General features: G+C 43.8%; 1 protein-coding gene and 1 long non-coding RNA gene across 2 annotated transcripts in view; one reads left to right on the top strand and one right to left on the bottom strand.

Moving 5' to 3' along the window:
- LOC138742705 (uncharacterized) overlaps positions 1 to 14,926 on the bottom strand; it is a 70,150-nt gene that overhangs the window by 49,745 nt on the left and 5,479 nt on the right. The gene's annotated exons all lie outside the window — the stretch shown is intronic.
- The window catches only part of igsf10 (immunoglobulin superfamily, member 10), a 29,339-nt gene continuing 27,692 nt past the window's right edge, over positions 13,280 to 14,926 (top strand). Inside the window, exons 1-2 of the mRNA XM_069897448.1 lie at positions 13,280 to 13,582; positions 13,658 to 13,787. Coding sequence (XP_069753549.1) covers positions 13,371 to 13,582; positions 13,658 to 13,787 — 342 coding nt within the window. The 5' untranslated portion in view covers positions 13,280 to 13,370. The remainder of the gene's footprint in view (positions 13,583 to 13,657; positions 13,788 to 14,926) is intronic.

The following is a 14,926-nucleotide window of genomic DNA, read 5'->3' as shown; positions in this document are numbered from 1 at the left end:
GGTGGGAGGAAACTGGAGCACCCGCCAAAAACTCACGCCGACAAGGGGAGAATGTACAAACTCCTGACAGACAGCGCGGGATTAGAACCCCGGTCCCGATGGCTGGCGCTGTAACGGCATTGCGCTAACCGCTACGCCAATCGTGCCGCCCAAATTATCTTTGGGTTCTGTGGTCTATCATAATCCCCAATTTTCTTTCAGGAAGAAAAACATTTGAAAAAAAAAAATTGTTGTCCGGTGTTATCAAGAAAGGAAGGGAAGTGAGTGGAGAGAAATTGTTGGAGTGCAGCACAACAAAGAGGATTTGGGTCAAATGCTCCAAATCTGTGCTGTAAAATACAGTGCTGTGCTCACATCAGTTATTTTAATCTCTGTCTTGTTTACCTCAGGGTTAATTCAAGCTCCGTCAAGTACATTGGCCGACAGTTAAATCTCTGGAAAAAAATTATTAGACTCTCTGCCAAGGATTGTTTTATTTGACTCGAGAGCTGTGTTTTAAAAATTATGAATCATTGGATTGCAGCCACCTTATCATTCTGCAGTTTTAAAACAAAACAAGAACTATGGCACAAATAATATGATTGGCAAAATATCCGACCACTTCAGAAAAGTCTGGTGAAGAACTGACTTGCGTTAATCAGCCCTGAAAATTTTAGATGAATAAATGACAATTGGATTAGGAGATTTTTTTCTTCATGTCAAATGTTGTACTTGGGCCCTCTGATGTTCTGATAAGCATTTATATTTATAAAGGACCAAGCCACATTTGTGGAAACATCTCAGAGAGTTGCACACTTTTTGGTTATATAAACAAGCTCAGGAATAGTTCAAAGCCAGCAATGTTCTACAAACAGGACTGAGATAAATGGCCAATTTATGTTTTCTTGCATGCACTGGGATGGGAGTGGGATGTTAATTAGGTCAATGAGAGAACTTCTGGCTCTTTTATCATCTTTTCCTCCCATCTGAACTCTCCAGGAAAAGCAAAGGGAGGGGTGGTGAAAGTGGGTCTTCAAAATGGTGACGTCTTCAATGACCAATCCATAGGACTGCAAGAGAGGATCACTAGGATTTCTGTCCCTCACATCAATGGGATTTACTGGGATTGTTATCTAAAGAGGGCTTGCAAAATCAGTAAGGATACCTCCCATGACCCCACGAACATGATCTTTCAGTTATTCCCATCGGGAAAGAGATACAGGAGTTTCTGAGCCAGAACCACCAAGCTGAGAAACAGCTTCTTTCCACAGGCAGTGAGAATGCTGAACCACTGCTCGTACAAACCTCTTCCCCACCCCCACCCCCTCACTCCGTGACTCAACTATTAACTTAACGATAATATTTATTTATTTTATTATCTCTATGTTAGTGCTGTCCATTTGTCTGTATATGTGTTTCCAGTGTGTTGCATCGAAGACTGGCAATCACTGTTTCATCGGGTTGTACTTGTACAAACAGATGAATAAACTTGAATTTGAACTGGAGAAGAACCAAAGATCATTTCATCTCCTTCAACCATATCATTGGTGTGTTATCTTCAAAAGACCTTAAATGGTACAAGTCAAAATAGGAGAGCTTTGGTAATCATCGTCCCAATATTCGCCAGTTGCCTTCAATGTTAAAATGTTCATGGTTCAAACTTCACAAATATATCTTCCTCATATGTGAATGTATTCTGGATCCCAATTTATCTCTCATTCATTGATTGAATTTACCATCCACCACTCCTTCCAATCCCAAGCCCAACCCTGGAATCTCCTCTGGTCTCTGACGCAGTGAAACATCTTCTGCTCACCATTATCTCATTTGTTCAGTATCCTCAATGCACCTCTCATGTAGTCAATCAACTCTTTTCCATCAGTAACCACTCCTCATAATCCACTACATCCCATCAATTATTCTGCTTGCTCTGTCAATACCTCTCCCGGGTATTGGACCAGATCATGAGTTCAATCTTTACATTAATATCAAGTCCACAACAGTCTGGCTCAGATGCCTCCAAATGCACTTTAGCAATGTAATGTAATGAATCAGGGAGTTGTCTTTCAAGATTAATATTATTGTTCGAATAATTTAATTCAAGGTTAATAGCCTTGGGAAATCGAGTGTTTTATCCTTTTTTTATGGACATCTGCACAGATATTCCACCACACATCCTAGGCAATTTAAGTCCAGCTAATCAAAACAAAAGAAGCTGGCGCTAGTTAAGGAGACCAAAAACAAATACTGAACAGAGGAAACCCCAGTTTGTTCTACTAATAGTTTCTCAAGAGGAAAATCTGCTCTCTTCTGACATGTTCTGTATGTGATTCCAGTGCCACAGTGAAGTAGCTGATTCATAACTGCTCTTTGAAATCGTTCAGTGAGTCGAGCATTTCAGAGATAATTAGGGGTGGACAATAAATTTCAGCCTTGCAGGCAAGGCCCAGATCCCAGAACACAAAAGCTGCTGTGAAATTCCTGAAGAGTGTCTTTCGAAAGAAATCTGTAACTGATGCATCATTATTTTGATCAGTTTCTATTCATTTAGGTTCATCTCTTTCGTCTTAGCCAATAATATTTTTTGTTTGCCACATGTGTAACCTGGAATGACTGAATCCAGGTTTATGATTCGTCCTCCCAACAGCTCATCTCCTCTTTTTTCTGTCTCATTAACAACTCACAAGGCTGTTCTCATTCCTAGCATGCATTATTTCCACGGCGCTCACTGGTCGCTGGTGTATCAATGTGATGTCCACCTGAGCTTCCCAAACTGCAGATTGCAGATGCCGGAATCTGGAGTACATCAAAACTGCTGGAGGAACACACCATCACCGAAGAGAAAGGAATTGGTTGAGACTATCTCTGGTTTTCTTCAACCATGTAACATTACTCCATCAATAATTTTGTTAACTTCCAAGTTAACATTCAAGTTTATCTAACCGTATATGTACAATCAGACAAAACAGCATTTCTCTGGACCACGGTGCACACACACACTCTAAATACATCGATCACAAATACAGCACATAACAATCACACAAATACATAAAATATAATATAAAATAAATGTGTACAAATAATTTACTCCGTTTCGTTTATAAGAGACCTATGGTTAACAGGATACCTTTCATCAATCTCACAGCCTGCGGGAAGAAGGTACTTCACAGCGTGGCAGACCTGATTTTGATGCTCCTGCACTTCCTTCCAAAGATACCTCTGCAATGCCAGTCTCTGAACAAAGTGAAAGGAAATGTACGACAGCGTGGGAGGTTTAGTCTCCGTACATATCTGCATAAACCAGATTTGGATTCGGTTCAGCAAATACTGGCAAGCATCATTTGCTGAAATTCAATGCTTGGTTAAAAATGTACTTAAACTAAGTGTTGGATCCAACACTAATGGTGAATACAGCTGTTTTGAAAGTTATTTTCGATACATATGTAGGTTGACATATTTTGTCAAACTTAACAGGGTAACAATTAGGTGTAAAATGGAGCTGAACACTTTGGGAGGGAAGTCTCAGTTCTAAAATCACCTACTAAGGAGAAAGCATAATTTCTTATTTTTTAAATTATTTTCTTACCCTTGAAATGCTTAAATGTTCTTGCCCTTATGTCTGCTTTCCATTTCCTCCCTCTCTTTGTTTATCTGGTGCATTATTTCTTTTTCTTTTACCATTCCGTTCCCTTTGGCCTTCCGTATGGTAAATGCTTTAGAATGTCCTTGCTCACAACCTCTTTGAGTGTTATTTTTCATGTTGTAGTTCCATTCAAGTGAACATTTGGCTCCATGCTTCATGCCTAATTGGCAGTTTATTTCATCCATCCTTGTTGATGTGTGGAATGCCATCCTCACTGGCAAGGTCACTCCCCAGGCTTTTACAGGTGGGCCAGGCAAAGCTGCAGCAGCCATTTAGGGCTGCCACCTGAAAGGTGAGTCTGCAGGTTAAGATCCCTTCCTGCTGCCGCCCTCAAGGTCTTTCCACCTGAAAGACCCTAATGTCTCCTTTCCCTCCGCTCTGTTTCCACAGAGCCCGAAACAACACCCCTCCCCCAGTCAATTCTTACCTTACCTCTCTCCTGTGTCCCATCCATATCCAGTTAACACCTTTGTCACTTGGTCAGTACTCCTTCCCTGGCCCTTTGTTCTCAACCCAGCTTTTTAATTCAATCTCCTGCCTACTTCTTACTCATACCTTGAAGAAGGGGTCAGGCCTGAAACATTGGTTATGTATCTTTACCTTCCGCGAGACGTGCTGAGCTCCTCCAGCATTTCAATGTTTTTAATTACACTGACAGCACCTGCAAAGTTTCGTGTTTCACTCCATATTAAGACATTCCAATGTAGAACTGAGTAGTCAGTAAATGTTGAACTCAAGTGGTATGAGACATATCTAGGGTATAGCAGGCATGACATGTGCTCGGGGCACCACTTGAAGGGGGGCCGCCACTCGAAGGTAAGATTCCCCACCCACAGCTAAGCACCTCTGCTATCCCGGATATACAAGCATCTCGCATCTGTTCTTCCACGCTGGGCACACTCGTCTTCTACTGTTCAATTTCAATTACACAACGCCAAATACAACATGGCAGCCAGTTCTCATGTCACCATTATTATGGTGCATTGGCCACCCCTGCGCTATTTTGCATGGATATGCCACTGTAAGTGGTGCCATTTTATGTAACACTTCTCCTGATTTAATGCACATCACTATTTGCATGGATTTACAAAAGGAAATTTGATTGGAATTCTATGAGGATGTAAGGAGTAAACCAATGGAAATGCATTGCTGGATTTCCAGAATAGTTCCAATAAACTTCTGTAGAAGATTTGGTTTAACAAGACCAAAGCAGAGGGAATTGGAGGTTTGGGGATTATGCAGAGTGGGAATGATCAGATCCATCCATCTCAGGTTGGCTCTCCGTGAATTGAAGAATATTATATTGATCAGTAATTGAGCCCCAGCTACTCACAATGTGTATCGTCCATTGACAGATGAGATTCCAATTTTAATATAATGATAATGAGCTTATTGTCACACACACATAAGTCCGATGTACATATACACTGAAATTGTTACTTGCTGCAGCCAAATAGGGACTAAGTAAAAATAACTCCAATTGTACACATGAAACCACTGTAGAGAAAGAGGTAATAAATATAAATGATAATTAATGTTCACAATTACAGAAGTGCAAGAAACAAATAGTGTTTCCATGGTGTAGACAGGCCTTTTGTGATTGCAGTTTATGATCAGGGTAGTAACGGGAGGTTCAAGAGCCTGATAGTTGTTGGAAAAAGATGTTCCTTAACAGAGAGGTGCTGGTCTTGAGGCCTTCTGTTCATTCTACCTGGAGATACCTGAAGAGGTTGTGATCAAGGTAATGAAGATCCTTTATGATGTTCGCTGCCCTCTTGAGGCAGCATTTCACAAAGATGTTTTGTCCATGATGGACTTGGCTTGGATTGCTAATTTCTGAAGCTTTCTACATTCCTGGACACTTAAATTCCCAAACCAGGCCAAGATGCAACTAGTTACTATACTTTCCATACTGTACTGGTGGAAAATTAATAGATGCCAAATCTCCTCAGACTTCTTAAAAAGTAGAGGCATTAGTGTGCCTTCTTTACGGTTGTCTCTGTGTGGGCTCCAGGAGAGATCCTCTAAGTGATACTCACTTGAATTGTACCACAGTCCCTTGCTCTCCCATTCCTAAAATCCACAATGAGCCCGTGGTCTTGCGGACATTGAGAGCAAGAATGATGTTCGAGCACCACCCAACCAGTTTCCTGATCTCCATCCTGTATTCTGACTCATTGTTGTTGACTATTCTAAATTCTGCAACATTGTAAATGTGGAGGGGGATGTAACCAGGACTCATGGATGAGCTGAGGGAGTGGATGAGAACATGACAGATGGAATACAATGTGGAAAAATGTGAGGTTGGCCTCCTTAGGAAGTCTAATAGGAAAGCAGGGTATTCGTCAAATGGAGAGAGATTTGGTGGAACTCATGATCAATGGGACATGGATATACTTATACCCAAGTTACTAAAGGCCAACAGGAAGTGATTAAAATATAAAATGGTATGTTCATCTTTGTATTGAGGGGATCTGATTACAGGAGAAAGGAAGTCTCCTTGAAATTTTTTAAAATTTAGACATACAGCACGGTAACAGGCCATTTCGGCCCATGAGTCCGTGCCACCCAACTTACACCCAATAAGCCGACACCCCTAGAATGTTTCAAACCAGAGCATCGGAGCAAACCCATCCAGAACGTACAAACGCCTTATAGACAGCACGGGATTCAAATCCCCGTCCTGATCGCTGGTGCTGTAAAGGTGTTGCGTTAACCACCTCACCAACCGTGCCTTATAGGGCCTTGGCAAGACATTCAATTGGATTATTGTGCACAGTTTGAGTCTCCTCATCTAAGAAGTGATGTACTTACCATAAAATATTTGTTGCATTGGATGCCGGAATGGCAGATTTGCCCAATGTAAAACTGAGTGCATTGAGCCTGCATTCTTTAAAATGCAGAAGAATGAGAAGCGATCCAATATTCTTAATGAGCTTAACGAGCTAGATCCAGGGAAGATGTTCCCTCCAATTGAGGAGTTGGGAATAATTGATTGAACATTTAGGACTGAAAGTTTCTTTACATAAGATGTGGTGATTCTTTCATATTCTCTGCCCAAGAGGTCTGTGGAAGTTCAGTCATGTTATCTAGTAGTCAATAGATCTCTGGGCATGAAGATCACCAAAGAAGCTAGTGATTTAATTGAATTTAATTTAGATATACAGCTTGGACACAGGCCCGTCAGGCCCACGAGCCTATGCCATCCAAACACATTTAACCCCTACACATTTCGAAGGATGGAAGAAAACCAGAGCACCAAGATGAAACCCACGCAGACTCAAGGAGAAGGTACAAACTCCTTACAGAGAGCGCTGGATATGAACCCGAGTCGCTGGCTATTGCTAAAAAATGGCACTGGGATAGAAGATCTGCCATGACCGTGATAATTGATAGAGAAGAAATCTACATCTTCTCCTTTCCCTTATTCTTTTGTCACTGTGACCTAACAAACAAAATAACTTACAAGCCTGCAAACACAGTGAAATTACTCAGTAATGATTTCAGGAAGATTCTAAAGCTTTGTATAATTAGTTCTAAACTGTTTCTTTGTGATAATCTGATTAAACAAATCAAATTGTTTCATAAAAATGAGTCCTCAGGAGTGATCTTGTAAGGCATTGAACAGCAAATCACAATTAAACAGGATATTTAATCAACAGGACAACCTCGAGTAGCCGACAAAAATATCGTGGAAAATAAAGGAGTAAAAAACCTGAAAGTTTAAAATTGGCACGCCTCGCTGCCAGTTCTTCATTCACACAACATGCAGCCTCAAGCAACCAGGACATTCACTTATCCAACATCTACCAATCCCCTTAGGTGCAAGATACCAGGGATACCAAATTCCGGTAGACAATCAGTGAAATCTAAAATAAGGAAATGCAATTAATGAAGCTGCATTGCATATTTCATCCATGGCTTCTTGCAAGTAAGTGACTATGCTCACTGAAAGAAGTGCATGCACAATATTTGGGCCATCACAGTGGCCCAGCTAATAGAGCCATTGCCTCAAGGTTCCAGCGACCCAGATTCAATACTGACTTGCAGCGCTATATTTGTGACAATGCTCATTCTGGTTTTCTCCCACATCCCAAAGACATGTGGACTGGAAAGTTACTGTGCCTCTCTAAGTTTTCTGGTTGGATGGTAAGTGATAAAATCTGGGGGTCGGGGGGGGGGGGGGTTGTTGAGGTATAAAAAGAAGAGAGTGGGACTAGTGCAATATTAGTGTAGACGGACGGGTGTTTGATGGGTGTTTCAGACCTGATGATCCTGATTTCCCCATTGGATGACTTTGGTTCCCTTTAATTCAGGAATGATGGGAGAAGCTCCTTCAGTAGGTTCAGTGGTGCCTATATTTATGTGATCATGTCATGCAATAAATGATGGATTCAGTCGTGAGTAATTTTTTTAAAAGTTCCAAAGAAATACCAGTCTATGTCAGGCAGGGATGGTTTATGGAGTAAAACACGGAAGTCTGCAGATGGCGTGATTGCAGTAAAAATACAGAAATGCTGGAGGAACTCAGCAGGACTTGCAATGTCCATCAGCGGTAAAGGTATATTATTCAAGTTTCGGCCTTGAGCCCTCCTCAAGGGTGAGTAAAAAGCAGGCAGGCCAAACCCCTCTCCCCACCAATATCATCCTTCTCGAGGTTACTGGGAATATATTTTAAATTAATTGGCAACATCATATCAGCCCATGTGTTAAAAATGGGACCAGGTCATCTCTCACAGCTCTGCAAAACCAGTGATAAAGTTAATATATTCACAAAACAAGATTTGTTAACTGAACTAAGTGCAATGCTTTTACAGCGCCAGCGATTGGGACTTGGGTTCGAATCACGCACTGCTGTAAGGAGTTTCTACATTCTCCCCGTGTCTGCGTGGGTTGTCTCCAGGTTTCCTCTTGCTGTTCAAAAAGCACCAAGGTTGTAGGTTAATGGGGTGTAAATTGGGAGAAATGGATTCGTAGATCGAAATGGCCTGTTACTGTTCTGTACTGTATGGCTAAATTAAATTAACTACAGCAGCCCACGTCCAGTTCTATGTTTCAGCCCCACTCATTCCAAAGGAGTACCGAAGGTGTGCCACACTGCCATCATTTGGATGAGACATTAAATTCAACCTCACAACTCAGAAGCTCTCTCTTTTTCTATGACACTCCATTGGGGACTACCACTCACCTTAAAAGCTGCTCTGATTTAACACTTGGCACTTGTCCAAGTTAAATTCCATCTGCAATTCCTTGGCTCACTTTCCCAGTTCATTGAGATAATGTAATCTGAAACAACCATATAGATGAACTAGATAGGCAGCCATTCTCAATGGTGGAAGGGTGCATAACTCCCGGGGTGGGGGGGGGGGGGGGGGGAGGTGTGCACAGCACATTTAATGGGGGCCAAGGACTAAAATCATAAAATATTTTTAAGTAGTCAGTAAGAGAGAAGTATGGAAGAAACCAACAAAACTTGATTGCTTTTCAGCGAAGGTGGCACTAAACGTTGAGCAGATTCCTAAGGGGGGCATAGCCAAAGAGAGGTTAAGAATGGATAATCTAGATGTCCTCCACAAACATACTAACCATGCTACCATCCTAACTACATTGTTGTGCAACCTGTTCATGTAGATGACCAACAACAGGGGAGCAACACCAATCCAGTCAAAGGCCCCCCATCTGAGTAACAAGGCTCTACTAGATTTCAGATTTATTGTCAGAGTACACACATGACATTGCATACAACCCCGAGATCCTTTTACCTGCGGGAGAGGCAGAATCAACACTTAGTGGTAGTGCAAAACAAACCACTCCACATACACATGTAGACAAATTATGCAATACAGAGAGGGAATAAAACAATAACATGCACAATTAAGAGCCCTTAAATAAGTCCCTGATTGAGTTTCTTGTTGAGGAGCCTGGTGGTGGAGGGGTTGCATCTGCTCCTGAACCTGGTGGTGCCAGTCTTATGGGACCTACACCTCTTTCCTGATGGTGGCATCCAGAACAGAGGTGTGCTGGGTGTTGTGGATCCTTGATGATTGCTGCTGCTCTCCCGGTAGATGTTCTCGATGGTGGGGAGGGTTTTGCCTGTGAGGTCCTGGGCTTGTGTCCACTCCCTTTTGCAAGGTTTTACACTCAGGGGTATTGGTGTCCCCGTACTAGGTGGTGATGTAGCCCATCAGCACACTTTCCTCTGTAGAAATTTGCCAGGGTCCTTTGTTGTACCCTTGGCTGGCTAACGTTATCAGATCAATGCCAATACTTCGTTTCACCCTCAAGCACCACTGTTTTCACCCCAACTTAACACATTTTTTTTTCCATTTGGTGATTTGTGTGCATTGTATGTAAGGATCACTAAGGCACCAGTACGCATCCGAGCTCACCCTGTGTCAGATGGACCACGGTGATTACATCGGGTTCATTTTAAAATGATCATTCCCAGATGTTTCATACAACCTCTATGGGGCTGCCACTGGTGTCAACATTGCCGGAGCAAAGCGCATTCATAAATTCCGTGTCCTCTCTTTACAGGAAACTCCTCTGGATCATAATGGTTCGAAACTGCAACCATTGACATCCTGTAGCTCATTGCAACGGGAGTGGATGGAACCCGGAATGCAGAGAAAAATAACACCTCAGAGCCCAGTCAATAAAACAAGATACATTCGATCATTTAAAACCTCACCATGTCTGACTGAACCAGGGCTTTACAACTCTGAATGAAGCAGATGAGAAATTCGCTCAGCATAACCTGGAAATCCAGATTAAAACTGGATGAATCTACTCGAGGAGACCCAAAACATTCTCTTAAACAGAATGGATATAAATACATTTACTTGTCGGGCTACAGCTGATCAGCAATTGCTTCCTTAATGTTAAGGGCACGTTCATAGAATATCCTCTTCTGGAATTAATGGTCGAGATAAAGGACAGTTTAATGAGCGAGAGAGAGAGAGGAAGACAGACAGAGAGTGAGATAGAGATGGAGACAGAGACAGACAAAGAGGGAGACAGACAGACAGAGAAAGAGGAAGACAGAGAAAGAAGGAGACAGACAGACAGAGAAAGAGGGAGACCGACAGACAGAGAAAGAGGGAGACCGACAGACAGAGAAAGAGGGAGACCGACAGACAGAGAAAGAGGGAGACAGACAAAGAAAGAGGGAAACAGACAGACAGAGAAAGAGTGAGACAGACAAAGAGGGAGACAGACAGACAGAGAAAGAGGGAGACAGAGAAAGAGGGAGACAGACAGACAGAGAAAGAGGGAGACCGACAGACAGAGAAAGAGGGAGACCGACAGACAGAGAAAGAGGGAGACAGACAAAGAAAGAGGGAAACAGACAGACAGAGAAAGAGTGAGACAGACAAAGAGTGAGACAGACAGACAGAGAAAGAGGGAGACAGATAGAGAAAAAGTGAGACAGACAGACAAAGAAAGAGGGATACAGACAGACAGAGTCTAATACGAGTCATGGCTTAATGTGGAAGTTTGAGAGTGGGTGTGCATGGGAGAATGTGTGTGGTAGGAGAAAATGTATGTGTGCATTGTCTAACAATTCGCGAGGGTGGGGGGGGGGGGGTGTCGGAACATGCGAGAGGGAGAGCGTGTGAGAGAGGAGGGGATTTGACCGTGTATGTGTAGAAGCGGAATACTCGCTTGAAGAAATTCGAACGGGAAAGTGCTTGAGTGAGATTGGGTACAGAAACTAAACACGGGCAAATGGGACTTGCCACAGGTAGTAAACACACAGAAATGCTGCGTTTCACTCTGGCCGCGGGTAGTCAACTTGTCAGACACAGGAGAGACTGGAATCCGAAGCAACAAACAATCCACTGGAGAGGAACTCCGCAGGTCAAGCAGCATTCATAGAGAGCAAAAAATGGGCAACGGTCCGGGCCGGGACCCTTCATCAAGACCCAAAAGTTCCTCCCGAAGATTGTTGGTCCACGTAGACAACTTGGTTAGCGTGGACAAGATGGGCCGAAGGGTCTATTTCTGTACTGTAAAAACTCTGGTTCTGTTACTACGTGAATGTGTGTGGCAGAGGATGTGTGTGAACCCCAAGGCCATTCCGCCCAGCTCGTCCATACTGACCAAAATGCAATGTGAGCTAATCCACTGTGTGAGAGAGTGGGATTACAGAATAAACCTTAACAGTAATTTGCCAAAAGATCCCAATACCGATCTGGTATCTAAAGTAGAGGGGGTGCCACGGACCCGCAGAAGGGACCCGCCACCACAAGAAACAGGCTGAGGAGAGTGCAAAGAACACGGGACGTGCGAGCATTGAAATCTTCCTTACCAGCAAACCCCCATGAATTTCTGCAGTCAACCCTGTGAAATAGATTCAATGAAAATGAGGGGTGGTGGGTGTCAGAAAACTGGCTGAACCGGGGCCAAGGGCCAAGAAGACAGGTTCATAAAGACGCGCTCATGCAAACCTTCGACTTCTCTCTTCCTCCCACGCCACGGCTTCTGTGGTGTTCTGGTGGGGGGGGGAGTCTGCTGTTTGCGAACATCTGCGCGGCGCCGAATGTCTATGAACGTCCAGTCAAAAAAGAAAGTTCCAAAACGATGTTTGAAAGTATCGTGTTTTAGACCACAGGTGCTCCTTGAAGCCGACACTAGGCTTGGAGTAAGTGGCTCCTCCGCAGTAAGTATCTCGGTTCATTTCATTTGCGTTTAAATGCATGTTCATTTTAAGTCCTGCACACGTCTGCTCGGCAGAAATTAAACCGTCTGTGTTAGACCATGTAGCAGCATGAAGCTTTTGACATAAAGCCAAACCAATCCGCAATTTCTCAGCCAGTTACCAGGAGCTCGGTTCAAGCGAGGAGCTGATTTCCAAATTTGACGGTCAAGCCACGGGAACGGATCTGGATACTGGAGGAGCTTGTCGCAGTTGCAAGTTTCCCGGGTATAAATCGAATTCTAGATGTTGAGATACAATCACCACTCTGTGACGACCTGTCCCCAGGAGAGAATATCACCTCGTCCAGGCAAGGTGCAGAAGAGGGCTAGATTTGGCAATCCGGGTAGAAACTGCAGGAAAATCTCACCCAACTCAACACCCAACCGCCAGGCAAGTCGTTGCAAATTAAGTGTTTTATATATATATAGCGAGTTCCCACTTTTGAGCATGCGGGGGAAAAAAGTTTGGGATTAACTGGGTCGGGAGAAGGCGAGAAATCGAGTTCTTTTGACTGGGTTCTTTAAACGTTTGGGATCCTTGGGCTGCAGAGAACCCGGCGAGGATTCTTGCAGTTCCAATAACCTGATGAGATGAAAAAGGGACAGTTTCACCGGCTCCTTTCCACTCCGCTCGAAGTCATGAGGGTCAGCCCCCGGCTCTTCTTTGGCTCGACGCCCTGGGGTTGACTGAGGCAAACCAGATTGCTTCAGGCGTAGGTGTGCGCGTTTTGAAGCCCTGTGCGCCTCCAACGGGAAAGGGTGGAAGCGCATTTCATGTCAACTGCTGAAGGCAACCCCTGTAAAGACAGACAAGACTCCAGGGATCTTATGGACATTCTGCACTTGCACCTGCGAATAGTTTTAGTCACCTAAAATGTAGTTGGTTGCGAGGAATATTGGAATTTATTTGACCGAAGTTCGCTTTTTAATTGTTAGTGCTCAACGTTGAGGCGGACGAGCGCACCTTGGCGCCCTTGGTCCATTGAGGGGAAACTGACGGCATGTAACGACTTTCCGTGGCGTTGATCTCCCAAGATCCTGGACGGAGATGACTGTGGTCAGTGGACGACGACCCTCTGCCTGCTCTCTGCACCGGAGGCTGGTGGTGATCCTGGCCGCATCCGCCTGCTGTTGGAGCGCCTGCCTTGCCTGCCCTAAACCCTGTGCCTGCTACACACCCACCGAGATCCACTGCACCTTCAGATACCTCAACGCTATCCCGGAAAACATCCAAGCTCAAGCGGAACGCGTCAATTTGGGGTTAGTTTAATCGTCTTGCATTAATCGAACGGATTTGTCTGTGAGTCCGGCACTAAACGACCTGTTTTCTTGCAGTTACAATAACCTGATGAGATTAACAAGGGACAGTTTCACCGGCTTGAAAAGTCTTGAATTACTGATGCTTCACAGTAACAAGATCCAGGAGATACCGGACAAGACATTCGAAGATCTGGAGTCTTTACAGGTAGGATCCCCGGTGCCAGATGTCGTTTATTTCAAGTCATTGGCATTGCTGCAATCTTTCTTCATTTAGCTTCCAAGGTCGAGGACCTCACATTGCATCACATCTATCGGATCATTCAACTCAGTCTCATCACACATCCAGGTACACCACACCTGGTCACCTCTCCCACATCAGCACCAACCACTGCAGCGCACCTCGCTCACCACTGATTGTGAACCAGAGAAACACCCGTTGATCCCAACTCTCTAACTTACATTGGTGAGCCGTGCTAATACTTTACCCCAACTCCATGCATTCTTGTGGAATCTTATCTTTTATACAGCTCCTTATTAAATGCCTTCTGGAAATTTAAATAGATCACATCCACCTTCCCCCTCCAACCTGTTAGATCTTCAGAGAACTCAAGTAGATTTGTCAAACAGGACCTGCCTTCTCTGAAAACAGGCTACTTCAGTCTGATGAAATCATTTCTAGATGTCTCGCTTTTCCCCCCATTATCTATAGCTTCATGTATTTTCCTGACTATGTGTGTTAAGCGAACTGCCCTAGTGTTACCTGCCTTTGCCCATATCCATTTGTATACAGTGATGTTCCACTCTGTACCCAGAGACTAGAGAATTTTGGAAATTATCACATGAGCCTCGACCACAAATGCCACCATTTTTTTTTCAGTCCACTGGGACGTTTTCTATCACAACCAGGACATATCAAGCTACCATTTTGCTCAGCACTCTCTCTCTCTCTAGTGATCGCAACTACATCGACGTCTCTCTCTAGTGATCGCATCTACATCGAGGTCTCTCTAGTGATCAAAACTACATCGAGGTCTCTCTCTTGTGATCGCATCTACATCGAAGTCTCTCTCTAGTGATCAAAACGACATCGAGGTCTCTCTTTAGTGATCAAAACTACATCGAGGTCTCTCTCTTGTGATCGCATCTACATCGAAGTCTCTCTCTAGTGATCGTATCTACATCGAGGTCTCTCTCTTGTGATCACATCTACATCGAGGTCTCTCTCTAGTGATCGCATCTACATCTAGGTCTCTCTCTAGTGATCGCATCTACCATCGAGGTCTCTGTAGTGATCAAAACTACATCGGGGTCTCTCTCTTGTGATCGCATCTACATCGAAGTCTC

Source organism: Narcine bancroftii, chromosome 9, assembly GCF_036971445.1.
Source record: "Narcine bancroftii isolate sNarBan1 chromosome 9, sNarBan1.hap1, whole genome shotgun sequence".
NCBI lineage: Eukaryota > Metazoa > Chordata > Chondrichthyes > Torpediniformes > Narcinidae > Narcine > Narcine bancroftii.
Note: the sequence above shows the minus strand (reverse complement) of the source record. Positions and strands in the feature narration are given on the sequence as shown.